At 45.9% G+C, this 14104-nt stretch overlaps 1 protein-coding gene across 1 annotated transcript; it reads right to left on the reverse strand.

Annotated features, from left to right (window-relative positions):
• Positions 1–3628: 3628 nt before the first annotated feature.
• EIF3L (eukaryotic translation initiation factor 3 subunit L) lies at positions 3629–13972 on the reverse strand. Its single transcript, XM_042837985.1, has 13 exons — positions 13887–13972; positions 13751–13799; positions 13464–13674; positions 12291–12370; positions 11944–12005; positions 10284–10353; positions 9519–9592; positions 8644–8815; positions 8141–8295; positions 7201–7371; positions 5714–6211; positions 4640–4720; positions 3629–3886 (listed from the first exon to the last, which is right to left on the reverse strand). Exons 1-13 carry the CDS (start codon positions 13917–13919, stop codon positions 3848–3850), a joined length of 1695 nt encoding a protein of 564 aa, XP_042693919.1. The 5' UTR covers positions 13920–13972; the 3' UTR covers positions 3629–3847.
• Between the last annotated feature and the right edge of the window lie 132 nt (positions 13973–14104).

Raw genomic sequence — 14104 nt, forward strand, 5'->3', positions numbered from 1 at the left:
TGCCGCCCGGCTGCCCTGCCGCTGCGGGCCCACGGGCGGGGCGGCGGCGGAGGGAGGGAGGGAGGAGGGAAGGAGGCACGGCCCCGCCTGCAGGGTGGAGGGAACCGGGCCTGGGAGGGAGCGGGCCTCGCCCTGGAGGATGTGGGAACGTGGGACGGCGAAGGACGTGTGGGCCATAGGTGTCCCAGGGGTAGGCACGGGGCCAGGAGGGCTTTGAAGATAAGGGCTTTGGATGCTTCGCAGGAAGCCCTGGAAGAAGGGGAGGAAGAGTGTGATACGATCTCAGGAACCCTTGACAGGGAGATGGATTGCCCCAGGATCTGACAAAGAGCGTGCTTTCTTCCCCCTTATTAAGCATTTGCTTGTTTTGCTGAAGATTTTTTCATTTCCAGTTAGCTTCCTCTATGGAAGCCTGATCCATCTCACATACGTTGATTTTATTGCTCAGAACTCCCTTTTTCTGCACATTTTTAAATGGGCAGAATATCCCAACAGGAGTACTGCATTCAGGCCTGGGCCTCCACCACAGGAAGGATGGGGAGCTGGTGGAGCAAGTCCAGGGGAGGGCCACAAAGAGGATCAGAGGACTGGAGCACCTCTCCTACGAAGACAGGCTGAGGGAGCTGGGCTTGTGCAGCTTGGAGGAGGCTGCAGGGAGATCTCAATATTGCATTCTAGTACTTGAAAGGGAGATTTAAAAGTTGGTCCCCCTCCTGCTTGTATGTGGTCTGACAGTGATAAGACAAAGGGGAATGACTTTAAAATGGAAAGAGGAGAGATCTAGGTTAAACACTAGGAAGAAATTTTTTACTCAGGGGGCAGTGAGGCACTGGGCTAAGTTGCCCAGAGAAGCTGCGGATGCCCCATCCCTGGAAACATTCAAGACCAGGCTGGATGGGATCCTGGGCAGCCTGACCTGCTGGGTGGCAGCCCTGCCCACAGCAGAGGGCTAGATCTAGATCATCTTTAAGGTCCCTCCAAACTCAGCCATTCTATGATTCTGCAACCCCATTCTCCTGTCAGCTCTCAGGCTTGGCATCCACCATAATATCTTCCTTCCTTGCTCCATTTCTTTCTGTCAGCCCATGGCCTCAGAGCTGTAAAAGGCAAAAAATACATTTTCTAGGGTACAGCTTAAGTGTCTGAGAATAGCTGCGGCATGAATAACTACCAAAGATACCTTGTAGAGAAAAAAGGAAGTATTGCCATGGTATTGTAACAACAGAGCTGTCTGCTCAGCCTTCCCCAGCTCTGCCTGACAGCATCTTCCTGCCGTATCCTAAGGGAGCACAGACTCAGAGATGTTTACTTAATTATAGAACCATGCTCACTCCCTTCACAACTGCAGGTCAGAGACACAAAGCAGAATCACAAAATCCTTAAGGTCAGAAAAGACCTCTAAAAAATAATCTAGTCCAACCATCCAACCAGTGATACTGCCCACTGACCACATCCTTCAGTGCCACATCCACACTGTTCTTGAACACCTCCAGGATGGTGACCGCACCACCTCCCTGGGCAGCCTGTGCCACTGCAGCACTGCTGAGAAGAAATTATTCCTAATATCCAATATCCTGAACCTCCTCTGAGGTTGATAGCCCTGTGTTTTTTCCTCCTCTTAAAACCATTTAGACCCAAACTACCTCAGAGCACATACATTTATCAGCATCTCGCTGCAGCAGGCCAAGCTTGAGGTGTCACAAACCCACTGAGCAGACTGCATTTCCAGCAGCAAGGCTCAGTGGATGCTGCTGAACGCCCTGCGTTCCTCTAGTCTCAAGTGGTGCCAGGCACTGCATCTCACTGAGCCCATCTTTCTGCTCTGTGAGAGCTGCAGCTCTTCCTGGCTTCGTTCCACAAGTGCCAGTCCCGGTCAGTTAAGTTTCAGCAGTCCCTTGCAAGGCGTGGAGCCAGTCAGCCCAGCTGCACCAGGCAGCGGATGGTCTCTGTACATCCTCAGGAAGCCACTCTGGCAGACACAAACAAAAGCAGCAGCATATTCATGTATCTGAAAGCAGCTTGTAACCACTGGAAAGGGTAAGTTGGTACATACAGTGGTGAATGTCTGTCATCCAAAAACATCAATCACAAGTTAAAAATGGACTAAATCCCAGGAATACCTTGGATTCACTTGCAATGCTATGAACAAGACTTTGATCACAGAGACACTGCCTTGCCAGAGGTTCCCCTGTTGCACATCACATCTATCTTAGTGCACATACATAGACTGAAGCTTTGGGTAATATGAAAGCAAAGGAGGAGTTGCTGTTTGACAGCTTTAGTCACTGTGCTGCTGTTGGTAAATATACCCAGAGAGAAGTGCCAGCTCTAAAAATAAAAGGGACCAGATTCTCCTGAATAACACGCAGCTCTGTGGTTTGCTGCAATGCAGCAGCCTCTCAGTTCTTCCATTTCTTTATGGACTTTGTTGCCTCAAACCCTTCAAAACTGAGGGCATTAGGTTCTGCAAATACTAGTAGCAGCATATAGAGACCAACAGGAGTTACTTATTTAAACTCTGTGTTGCCTGCTGTGATGCTACTTGAGTTACAGGATTTTTTTGATGTGAAATGCAACTTACTTTTGAACAGCATAAAAGACAGTAGAAACTTGACCCTCATTCAAACACAGCATATAATCCAACAAAGGGTAATTACTCCTGACTTCTAAACAGAATCACATACGAAGCCAAACTGAACTGCCAAGACCAGTGGAAATGAATGAAAAGGAGGGGTACAAAAAAAGCAGATGAAGCAGGCAGTGTGTAGCTTTGCTGTTACACACAGTTATTTTCTCTTGCACCTGTTCCTTCCACTCAAATACAAAACTATTTAAAGACAGTCTGCAAAAGGAGAGGGGAGATGGTATGGAGGGCTGAGGAGGTGCAATTCATTCTTTGCATCCTTCTGTCTTCCTCAAAATGTATAGGTCCTTGATTCCCATTTACAGGACATGTATCCAACTACTTTTTCTCTTCCAAGGCCATGCAGCTTTGCCTGGAAGAATCCAAGATGGCTGGAAAGCTGTAAAAAACTAGCACTGAGGTTCAAAGTATTTAAAAGCTATTAACAAATCAAATGCTCTTAGGGATTTTCCAGAGAAACAAACTTCATTACATTTGGGCCAGGACTCGGGCATAACTTTTGCTGAAATACAGCAGCCCCCAGCAAGGGCATCTTGTTGGATGTCCTAAGTTAATGTTAGTTGAATGCTTAAAAGATAACCTCCCCCTTCCTTGAAAAACATCTTGATTCATTTGGAATCATTTGTATTTCTTAACAGCTAAAGAATAAAGAAGAGTGAAAAGGCAAGGATGCAACCTTCTAGAAAAGCAACTATCATTTGGGTTACTCAGTGTTAAGCAACAGCTAAAAGGAGTGATATTAACTTGCAACTCTTTCCATATCCTATGGAAATGCTGTGGAACAGCTCATTTTCTCTGTTAACCAGTCCCACAGCCTTCCCTTGTTTGCTGCACCCTGTGCCTTACACAGTATGTAGGATTACTCCCCAGCTGCAACAGCTTTAGCTAAAGACAGCACAAACCAACAGCAGCTGCCTGTATCTTGTGATGCAGTTATGTTCTTATACAAAGAAGGGGAAAAATTAAAAAAAGCATATCAGTATCTGAATGCTCACCAGGAAAATTCCACTCCTTTATTAGATGTCTTGTCCTTTGCAGAATGGTTTGAGCCAAATGAGTCTGCTTATTTAAAGTACAAAAACCTTTTGAGCCACAGGAGATTCCAGAAATGCCAGAATCCTGAGCTTCCCTCCCTCACAGAAAGGAGAATAATCTCCCCCACCCACTCCTCCGTTCAGGCTGATTGCTGCATCCACAGAATTTTTAGGGTCTCTGGCCCATCTTCTTCAAGGTTCGATTCAGCTGCAATTAGAAGAAAGCAAAAAAGTCAGAAAACACACTGATTGGCATACACAGCTGATCCCTTCAGCAGCCCAGATCCAGCGTCTCTAACTCCCTTCTCTGCAACCCACCGACAAAAATGCTCTCATGCAGGTGCAGGCAGTGTGTGAAATAGAAGGGGAATTAGTCAAACTTCCTCCTCCTCTCCAGAAGGACAGTGGAAGATTTAGGGAGAAGTTGTGATGTTCTAGCTACAGTATACTAACAGAGAAACCTTCAGCCATCCCTTTGTTTCAGAATTTGCTGCCAAAGTTTCCAACCCATAGCAGCATCTGCTGAGAGAACAGAGCAGTGGCAGCATGTCACCTCCTAGCTGAGTACAACACTGAAGTCATCCATTCTCCAGAAATCTGAGACTGCTTTCTAGACCTTTGGTTATGGGGATGTAGATGTGATTTTGCTGCATTACTGAGAACTGCCACAATTATCTAGGGACAAGGGAATCAGCAACTCTAGAAAGTAAAACCGTCCTCCTTTACAATGAGTTTCAATTGGACGAGCACTTCTCACACGAACAAACCCAACATTCCTCATAAGTGAGCAGCTGCTGCTCAGACCACCTGGCCTTGCCCAGTGCTGTGCAAAGCTGAGGATTGCCCCAGCAAGGCATAGTTCAGCTGCCACGCACAGACATGCTTTCTCCCAGCCATGCACAGCCCAAAGTCTTCCCCACTTTTCCTACAGAACCATGCAGTTATCCTGCCCAGGCCTCACCTCTTCAAACTTGTGGATCTGGCGGATGAAGAAGTCCCCGTAGCGCCGAGCAACCTTTGTGTCTGCAATGTGGATCATGTCCTGGGGAAGGAAGAGCACGAGGTCAGGAAAAGGACTGTGCTACCAGGAGACAGCAAGCACTGCCAAACAGGAGGTGCAATGAAAGGGGCTTCACTCCAGCCCTAGTCCAGAACTGCACCCATACCTGACATGTACTAGACCCACAGCAAGTATTCGGTTTTGTGGAATGCCTTCTTACCTGAGACAGATCCTAAACTCACATCGTATTCATTTCCCACATTCTTGCACTCTGCCTATTTTCAGCTCTCTGTGCAGCAGTTTGACAGTCCCAACCCTGAGTCATGCTCTGCTTCCCTCTACCATCAGCTAAGTGTGGTGCAATCTAGTAGGAGAGCTAGGCCACAGTGCAAGTCAGCTTGGTTCAGGTACACAAGAAAGACAAAGCACAAGTGAGATCTTGCGGGTACAGCTCCACACCAAGGAACAAGCAGCAATCTGTTCCCCTTGTTTGGTGGCAGCAAAAACCTAATAGCTACTGCTGTCTCCTTTGACAAATGAACTCTTAGAAGAGACTTCCCATCTGTGTTGAGTTCCACAGGCAGGTTGGTGACAGGATCATACCTTTAGATATCATCTTGAGCAGACAGGGCTAAATGCTGCTTCTGTGAAAAACACAGCTGTAATATGACAGATCAAGATTCCTCCTTTATCAAGCAAAGGAGAAATGTTGGGGATACCTACAAAACTGACAATCCCACCTAACAGTGACAGCACTCTGTGTCACTCAGCTGCCGCCTCCCAAGGTCACTGACAAACTATACCCTTTGTCTAGGGGATGACATTTAGGGATTTTTTGTCTTGGTTGACAAAAAGTATCCCATCACTGTTCAACTACTGGCACTTCTATTAAGCAGGGCTACAGCTTCACTGTAGGCAGAAGTCCTTCACACAGCACGGGAATATTTCCCACAGACTGGATTATAAGGTGGTGCTGCCTCTTCCAGAATTTCTGGGGTAAAGGAATTTCCTAGTTAGCGAGAAACAGATACCAACCTTGTCAATATAGAAGTCAACTTCAGAGGCAGACTGAAACTCCCCATCCAGGGCAGATATGCCACTGGTCCATACCAGGTTCTTCATCTTGTGCTTGAAGACAAGCAGCTGGATGCGAAACTCTTGTTCCGTGAGGTCCAAGAAGCCAGCAAGCTTGGCCACAGGCATGGTGGTATAGAGCTTCAGGAAGCTACGGATTGTGGAGAGCTGAGCTTGCTGCTGAACCTCATCAGCAAAGACTTTGAGCTGTTGCAGGAAAGGCTCCTTGTGATAGTTGGGGTGCACGTTGTCATAGTTGGGCACCACAGGGGAGAGGAACTTGGGGCAAGCGTAACTGAAGAGCTCCTCATAGACCTGAGCATCACCCTTCTGCATGCGCAGCATCTTATCCCCGTATTTCTCACGCAGCTGCAGGTGGATGCTCTCATCGATACGCATGGGGTACATGGTGAGGGCGATGGCAAGGAGTGCGTGCATCTGCTCGTTCTGCTTGTTGATCTGGGACAGAGAGGACAGTCTGTTAGCTTGACAACGTGCTCAGGACTTACGGTGTGAGAGGGAGCTGAGCTGCGTTTTTCACAGATGGGCCCTTCACTCTGAGAAATGAAGGTCCTAATGCTCAAGGGGGACCATGCAAAGAAACAGCACTTTGAGCAAAGCAGATGCATGCTGTATCATGGCTATCATCAGTGATAAGGAGGAAACAATAAGGACGAAGTACAAAGGAGTGAATGTATCCAGAGCCAGACAGAATATGGATAGCCAGAAACGGGTTTGATTGCTTTGGTGCGAGAAAGTGCAGAGGAGCAGGCATAGGGAAGGAAGAGAGTTTAAGAGACACTGTTGACACAGACCAGCAAGAGACTTATTAGGGAGGCCAGTGCAGAAAAAACTGAGAAGGAAGATTCATATGAGCTCAGTCTTAAACAGCTGTGTAGCTAAAGCTTAAACACTAGATGTTTGAAGTGTCAGGGAATTAAGAACTGCATGATTTGGTTATGCAAGTGAATTAGTAATGATTCACAAGGATGACAAGCAGCAGCAGAGGGTAAAAAAACACAGCAAAATAGACATCAGAGGCAGCTTAGCTGAAAAGAGACATGAGTTTTGTTTTACCCACAATAAGTTTAAATAATCTGTGAATGACTGCACGATAATGGAAATATATCTGATAATGGAAGTACACTGAGATAGGAGTGGGACTGAGATGTAAGAATCTTTGGCAAGAGTACCATTTCCAGCTGACACCCATTAGCAACAATGCCCAAGGGGAACATGCAAGCAGAGCAGGAGCAATCATGAGCAACTAAAGAAATCAGCAAAACAGCCAACAGAAAATATTAAAGGTGAAATGATCCCTTAATTACCATGAGTCCAGGAATATAAGGTCAGACTACTGGACAGAGCTTATCAGGTGCCAAAGAAGGGACAGGAAAGGGGACAGCAGCCTTTTCTTTTGGGAAGCCTATACCTATTTTATTTCTTACCATCTCATACTTGTAGGTTGTCCTCTGAAACATGCTCTTAGTCCTCTGGATGTAGAGGAGGATGTTGGCAAAGACTCGGATGGCATCCTGGTAACGCCGCATCATGAGGTATGCGAAGCCCACGTAGTAGTAAGTGGTCACTTGGCACTCAGGCACCCGAGAGTACATGCTCTGACAAGGATGGAGCAACAGACAGTCTTAGAGGGGAGACAATCACCTTCAGCCTGAACAGCTTGGCCTTCAATCCACTGTCACACATTTCAGGATACCTCCCCCTCACGCCCATCCCGGCAGTAGCTTCCTCGCTGCCTCAATAAGCAGATTGTTTTGCCTCCCATGTTTCCCAGTTCCAGCTTTCTGCAAGCAGAGGACTCTTACACTGTGCATAACATTGCTTTGCTCAACTCCCATTCTTGCCAGTACACCCCAAGCTTTGGGCCAAGACTGTGTTGCAGCTGGACTTTTTTTCTTTTTTAATACCACTTGTCACAAGTAACATCTGTATCTAGGGCAAACACGTGCAAGGTAGGAGCGTGCACAGTGAGAACAGTCACAAAAAACAGAATGAGGCACAGACCAAGGTGGAACTGATGTATCCTGCTAGTATTGTGCTTTCATTTACAGTTCAAATAATATTCCCCATTACACTGCCTTGCACAACACAGCAAACAAACCTCCTGAAGAACTGAGCATATGTGTTACAACAGCAACAGTCATTATCATATGGCTTGACTTACTGCCAAAGCTCCAGCTGTGTTCAGCATACACAACTGTGGAACCAGAGGCTTCTTCCAGCTAATCCTATAACAAACTCCTGACAACTGCAGCAGCTACAAACAGCTCCTCAGCTGTACGATTCATTAGGACAACCTTTCAGGAGCCTAACTAAACAAAAGCATTTGGAAAACTACAGTGGGGTGTTTACAACATATCTTCTTACCTTCTTGTTGAGCTCAATGTTCTCCAGAACCTTGATAGCTTGGTAGTAATCCCCCAGAAGAGAGTGCAGACGCAGCAGCCCAACCAGACTGAAATAGCCCAGCATCTTGTAGAGGGAGTGACGACCATACTCACCAGCCACGCTTTCGGGATCACCTAGAGAAAAAAAAAATTCACATGAATTGATGTGAATGTTGCCCTCTAAAGGAGCAAGCTCTTCTTTCAACGCCTCTTGCTTCTAAGCAAAAGCAGCAAGAGATTTTTCCATTTCCCATTTTTTCATGTAAGGTTTAGAGAACCTCTTCACAGGATCACAGAATTGTAGGGGTTGGAAGGGACCTCTAGAGATCATCGAGACCAACCCCCTGCCAAAGCAGGTTCCCTACACCAGGTTCCCTTCCCTCGCCCAACTAAGGGTTTGATTGGGCTCCCAAACAAAAGTAACAGAGCTTGGTCAAATCAAAGCGAGTCAGCACAGACACCAACCTCACCCAGCCATCTCACCTCCACTTGTATAGACCTCTAGCTGCCGGTTGATGTTGGATTTGTCCACCAGAGAATGCAACACATTAAGGACACTGTGCACGTTCCAGATCTTGGGGTTGGAACGAAGGAAATCAATTTCTTCTTCAGATTTCTTGGCTGTCTTGCAGCGGTACTGGCTGAAGGACTGGAACTGTGGGGAAAAGAGCAGATTTGATGGTGAGGGGATGGTCTGGATGTGCTACATCTAAGTGCACTAAGCTCACGTGTTGATCACACAATGCAGTACAAGCTACAAGTGACATGGAAAAAGAGGCTAATTTGAGATCAGCTGGCAATTAATATGGTAAATTATTCCACTATTAAAGCACCTAGAGAATATCTGATACTGTACAGAGGCAATCTGAGAGAAAAGGCCAGAAAACAGAACAAAGTGAAAGATCTCTGACAATTAGGACATGCAACTAAATACATATCTGATGTCTAAAGAGGAGAGCAACCAAGTCATTTTAAGAAATTCACAACTATAGTCAAACCACAGAACACAAGAAAACTAGTATGATCTTGTATTTGGGATTATAACAGATTTCAGTCAGCTGCCTTATACAAATCAGGTAGAAATGCAGCCGAGTTTAAATAACAAACCAAACCAAAGCTAAGCAACAACTGAAATGGAAATATCAGTATCAGTTCAAGACTCCCCAGACAATTCTCAGTAACTTAAAAAACCTGTACATTTACAATGACACCTATTCTGTGACCCACAAATAACAGCACTCACCTAAGCTTTTTGATCTGCACTTAAACCCTAGATATGAGCCCCACAAAGATGATTGAAAATTTAATAGCATTAACACAAGGCTACCAAAAATACCCCAGTCTTAAGAGTCACACACCTGGTATATGAATTCATCAATGATATCCCAGAGCCACTGGTTGGGCAGTTCCAAAGGAGCAGGACCATCAGCATCTGCAGAAGAACATCAGTAGCAGATGAGAGGCTTAATGCCTTGAGCAAGGACAGTGGCAGAATTGAAGGAACAAAATAAAATAAAATAAAATAAATAAAGAAAACAGAATCTTTGCAAGTTGAAAAACACAGAAGATGAGTGAAGCTTCCAGCAGGAAGTAAATATGTAGCTCTGCCTATCTCAGGTGCTTTTATTTTTAAGGAATATGAGTGTGCATTGAGTTAATCTCTAAAGCATGAATGCTCAACAGCAGTGATTCTTGGAAGCTGCACAAAAACTTTAGGGGTCTATCCCAGCCACTCTTCTCTGCAAGACTGGCAGGGAGTCACAAACATTTTAATTTGTCCCAAGTGGACTCAAGAAGGGTAAGCAGCTGTGAAATACCTCTGCAAGTTCCTAACTTTGATCAAAAACCAAAATGAAGCTGTAAGTTGTCAGCAAGATAGAAGGTGATTTTTTTTTTTTTCTTTAGGCTTCTCAGAAAGCACTGTCAACTATTTGGGCTTTTTGTGGTTTTAAATGCATGGGTGTAAAGTGCTCTTCGTTGCAAATTTAAACATATGGAAAGCTTACAGACCACTTATCTGCTTGTGAGCTATAAACAAACACATTTTGGTTTCTCTCCCTTTCTCAGACTGCATTCAGTCTTCTCCAAAATTCACAAACCAAAGATTAATTGCAGCAACTCACTGAGGATGTAGTTGAAAAGATTGCAGTAGTTGTAGTAAGATTCAAATCTCTGCTCCAGAGTGGGCCCCCCCTGCAATGAGAAAAAAGTACAGTCCATTTAGTCTGAAGTACAGCAAGACTAAGCTTATGGGCAATATCCTATAAGGGACAGCCATAGCAATAGGTCTGTTTTGGTGACATTAGAGCTGACATTCAACCAGTCACTAACCACTAACACCATCCAGAAAGCATGACATTGTCTCACTACTGTCTAGTAGAAGAAGGCTGCCTTTTCAAGTCCAGGTAGCTTCTAGTACAACTGAGCAATGAAGTGAATACAACACTTTAAGTCTCCTTCTCCTCCTTCTGCTGTCCAGACATAGGAACTGCCTATAAACTTCCACAGCTTCTTGTCCTCCTCCCCCTCAAAAGGAGTCTTTGTAAATCCTGACACCCAGCTGCTTCTAGACAATCATATCATAGAATCATAGAATAGCTTGGAAGGGGCCTTAAAGAATCCTGCTGTAGGCAGGGCTGCTACCCAGCAGCTCAGGCTGCCCAGGGCCCCATCCCTGGCCTTGAACCTCCAGGGATGGGGCACCCACAGTTCTCTAGTCAGCTGTGCCAGTGCCTCACCACCCTCTACATAAAGAATTAGTTTTAAATGCTTTGTAAGACCAATAAACACAGGAGGGAATCATATTCCTAGAATTATCTCGTGTCACCTGTAGACACCACATGGGCAGCTTGGGAACCTCCTACAAAACAATTCAAGCAACCAGTTTCACCTGTTAAGGCAAGTCTTTGATCTAGGAACTTCAAAAAGACTCCTGCATTAGCCCATTTCTCCACCCTCTGGTCCAAACCAAAACTGCAATTATTACTCATTCACCATGTAAGTCATACACCAGTTCTGCTTCTTTCTTACATACAAGAACTACTCTGATTTTCCTACTGACTTCAAATTAGCCTTTTTAAGGAAAAGAAGGGCTTGTTTTTTGTTTTTCTTCACACCATTATTCCCTCTGTTTTCTTCTCCTATATCCTTTGTGATGCCTATTTTTTCCTATCCACAATGCACTCTGACCCCATCTGGTCTTCCAATTACAAGTAACTCAAATTCCTCTTGTGACACTCCCTCACACACCTGCTAATCTGAAGAACAAATAAAGAGCCAAGAAAAAACACACAAAACAAACTGACCTACAAGTCATGCAGTTATACAGCTCTAACAGAAAGAAAATTCAGCTACTTCCCAACATCTCCTTCTTCCCCACCTCACTGTTGTCATATAACCCAGCAGCAGCTCAGCACCACACAACTGTCTGCTCACTCTCTCCCCATATGGGACAAGGGAGAGAATTGGAAACAAAACAGAACTTGTGAGGAAAAAAACTATTTACTAACACAGTCTTTGTTGCAGTTTCCTCTTCCTCCAAGACTGGGGGGACAACTCAGGAAGACAAGTCTTGCTTTTCATAAATCAGCAAATCCTTACTAAACTGACAAAAGGCAAGAATTTTAAGCTTCCCTAATTGTCACTTGCCCCATACCTCATAAGTCTATTCAATATTGTTTTGCAAAAGTTATGGAACCAGTGATGCTGTAGTAGCAGTGCAACTTGTTAACGTTTATGGCAGAAAAGCCAAGCACAACCAATAGACACAGGGCAAATACTCACACTGACTTTGGCGTAGATATGCCTATAATACAGCTCCTTGTACAGGATGAGGAAAACTGCATCTGGAAGAAGATGAGAGATTCGGATATCAGCAAACCACAAGGCTTAGGCAACTGGATCTCTGAGGCACTGGTGGTGCTCCAATTGCCACAGTTACAAAGACAAGTACAAGAGGATGCTTCATTCACTTGACTTTCTGACAGGCATCTACAGAAGGAGCTGCCACAGTGAACAAAGATGAGTGACCAATAAATCATAGAAACCATGCACCAGCTCACTAATATATCAAAAGTGGTTTAGTTCCTTCATTCTCTGATAAGGAAACAGAGTGGAAAAGAAATGCTTACCATTTCCAACCTGTGGGGCAATGGCCTCTGCCTCTGGCCATGGGGTGTTCTTGAAAAACCTTTCCGTCAGCTTTGTCCAGCTGAAAGATAAGTCATGTGGTATAAGAAAATGTTTCTTAGTATCAAAGAGCAGAAGTTAGACACCATAACACAGAGGGCTTAGACTTGATAGAAGTAGAACACTATCTCCTTTTACTAACTCCAGTGTTGAAGCAAAGAATGAGAACGACAAAGGAGTTAAAAAACTGATCATAGAATGGCTTGGGTTGGAAAGAACCTCAAAGATCACCTAGTTAGCATCAGGATTGCCAACCATTAAATCAGTTACTAGACCAAGTTGCCTTTGGGCCCTATCCAACCTGGCTTCGAACACTTCTAGGGACTGGGCATCCAGAACCTCTCTGGACTGCCAGTTCCAGGGCAACTGCCTGTTCCAGTGCCTCACTAACCTCTCAGTGAAAAATTCCCCTTAACATCTAATTTTAGTTTAAAGCTGTTCCCCCTTGCCCTATAACTATCTACCCATGTAAAAAGCTGATTTCCCTCCTGTGGGTAAGCTGCCTACAAGTACTGGAAGGTCACAATGAGGTCTCCTCACAGCCTTCTCCAGGCTGAACAAGCCCAGCTCCCATCCTTTCTTCACAGAAGAGGTGCTCCAGCCCTCTTGTGGCCTTCCTCTCCATTCCAATAGCTCCACGTTGTTCTTATACCGGGGGCCCCAGGCCTGTAAGTATGGAATGGCTGCATGTGTTCTACTTGCATTCTCTTTATGGTAAAGAAACACAGCTACAAGCAAGAGCAGGAATATCCTCACAGATCATAGAATCGCTACGGTTGGAAAAGACCTGTAAGATCACACAGTCCAACCGTCCAACTATCACCAGTATTTCCTACTAAAGCACGTCCCTCAGTCTGCAAAGAGCCACTGTAGAGGTCACTTTTTACTGCCAACATACAAAACCAGTACTTTCTTTCAGACAGGTCACAACCCACATAGATTTATGTTACACTAATAGCCCAGAAATATAGGGTTTTGTTTTTTCGTTTTTTTGTTTTTTTTTCTCTTTTCTCCTTGGTGATCAATTGAAGTTTCAGACTATTTCAAAGAAGTGAAACAAGAATGCCAGCGTTTCTTTTTATGGTCCAGAAACAAGAACGCAGGAACGGCCCCACCTGTTCTCATAGATGTCCTGGATCTCATACACCTTCTGGTCAATGACGTCGCTGGAGACGCGGCTGGCCTGCAGCTCGTACACCTTCTGGTCGATGAGGTCGGACACGGTCTTGTGGAAATACTGGATGAAGTTCTTGATCACCTCGGGGATCACCTGGTAGGTCTGCTGCTCGTACTGCCGCTCGTAGGCCAGGTCCTGCTTCGGGTCTCCTGAGGGGAGAGAGGCGCAGCGTAGGAGCGAATCCTACAGCCCAATCCCCGCGGGGCGGCCCGGGAGCGCACTCACCCGTGTGCATGTCATAGTCGTTGGAGTAAGCGTACGGGTCGTAGGCGGCCTGTGGAGAAACGAGGCAGCGAGGTTACCGAGACGAGCCCGAGCCGCAGACCCCCACCCCCGACCCGGCCCCGGCCCCGGCCCGCACATCGTTGTCGTAATCCTCCCCCGGGTAGGCCATGGCGCGGCGCGGTCCCTGGGCGGCCAGGAAGAGGGGGTGGGACCAAGCGGCACGCTCCGGGCGGCCGGCCGGAAAAGGCTACGGCGGAGGGGGGGAAGCTGTTCAGTCTGTCTATTGGTTGAAATAGCTGCCCGTCTTCGAGGTTTTTCTCTCTGACTGGAGAGTCTGCCTGCCCGTCAACGCAC

Source organism: Centrocercus urophasianus, unplaced genomic scaffold, assembly GCF_019232065.1.
Source record: "Centrocercus urophasianus isolate 14NV4802_14NV808 unplaced genomic scaffold, USGS_Curo_1.0 seq_73, whole genome shotgun sequence".
Taxonomy (NCBI): domain Eukaryota; kingdom Metazoa; phylum Chordata; class Aves; order Galliformes; family Phasianidae; genus Centrocercus; species Centrocercus urophasianus.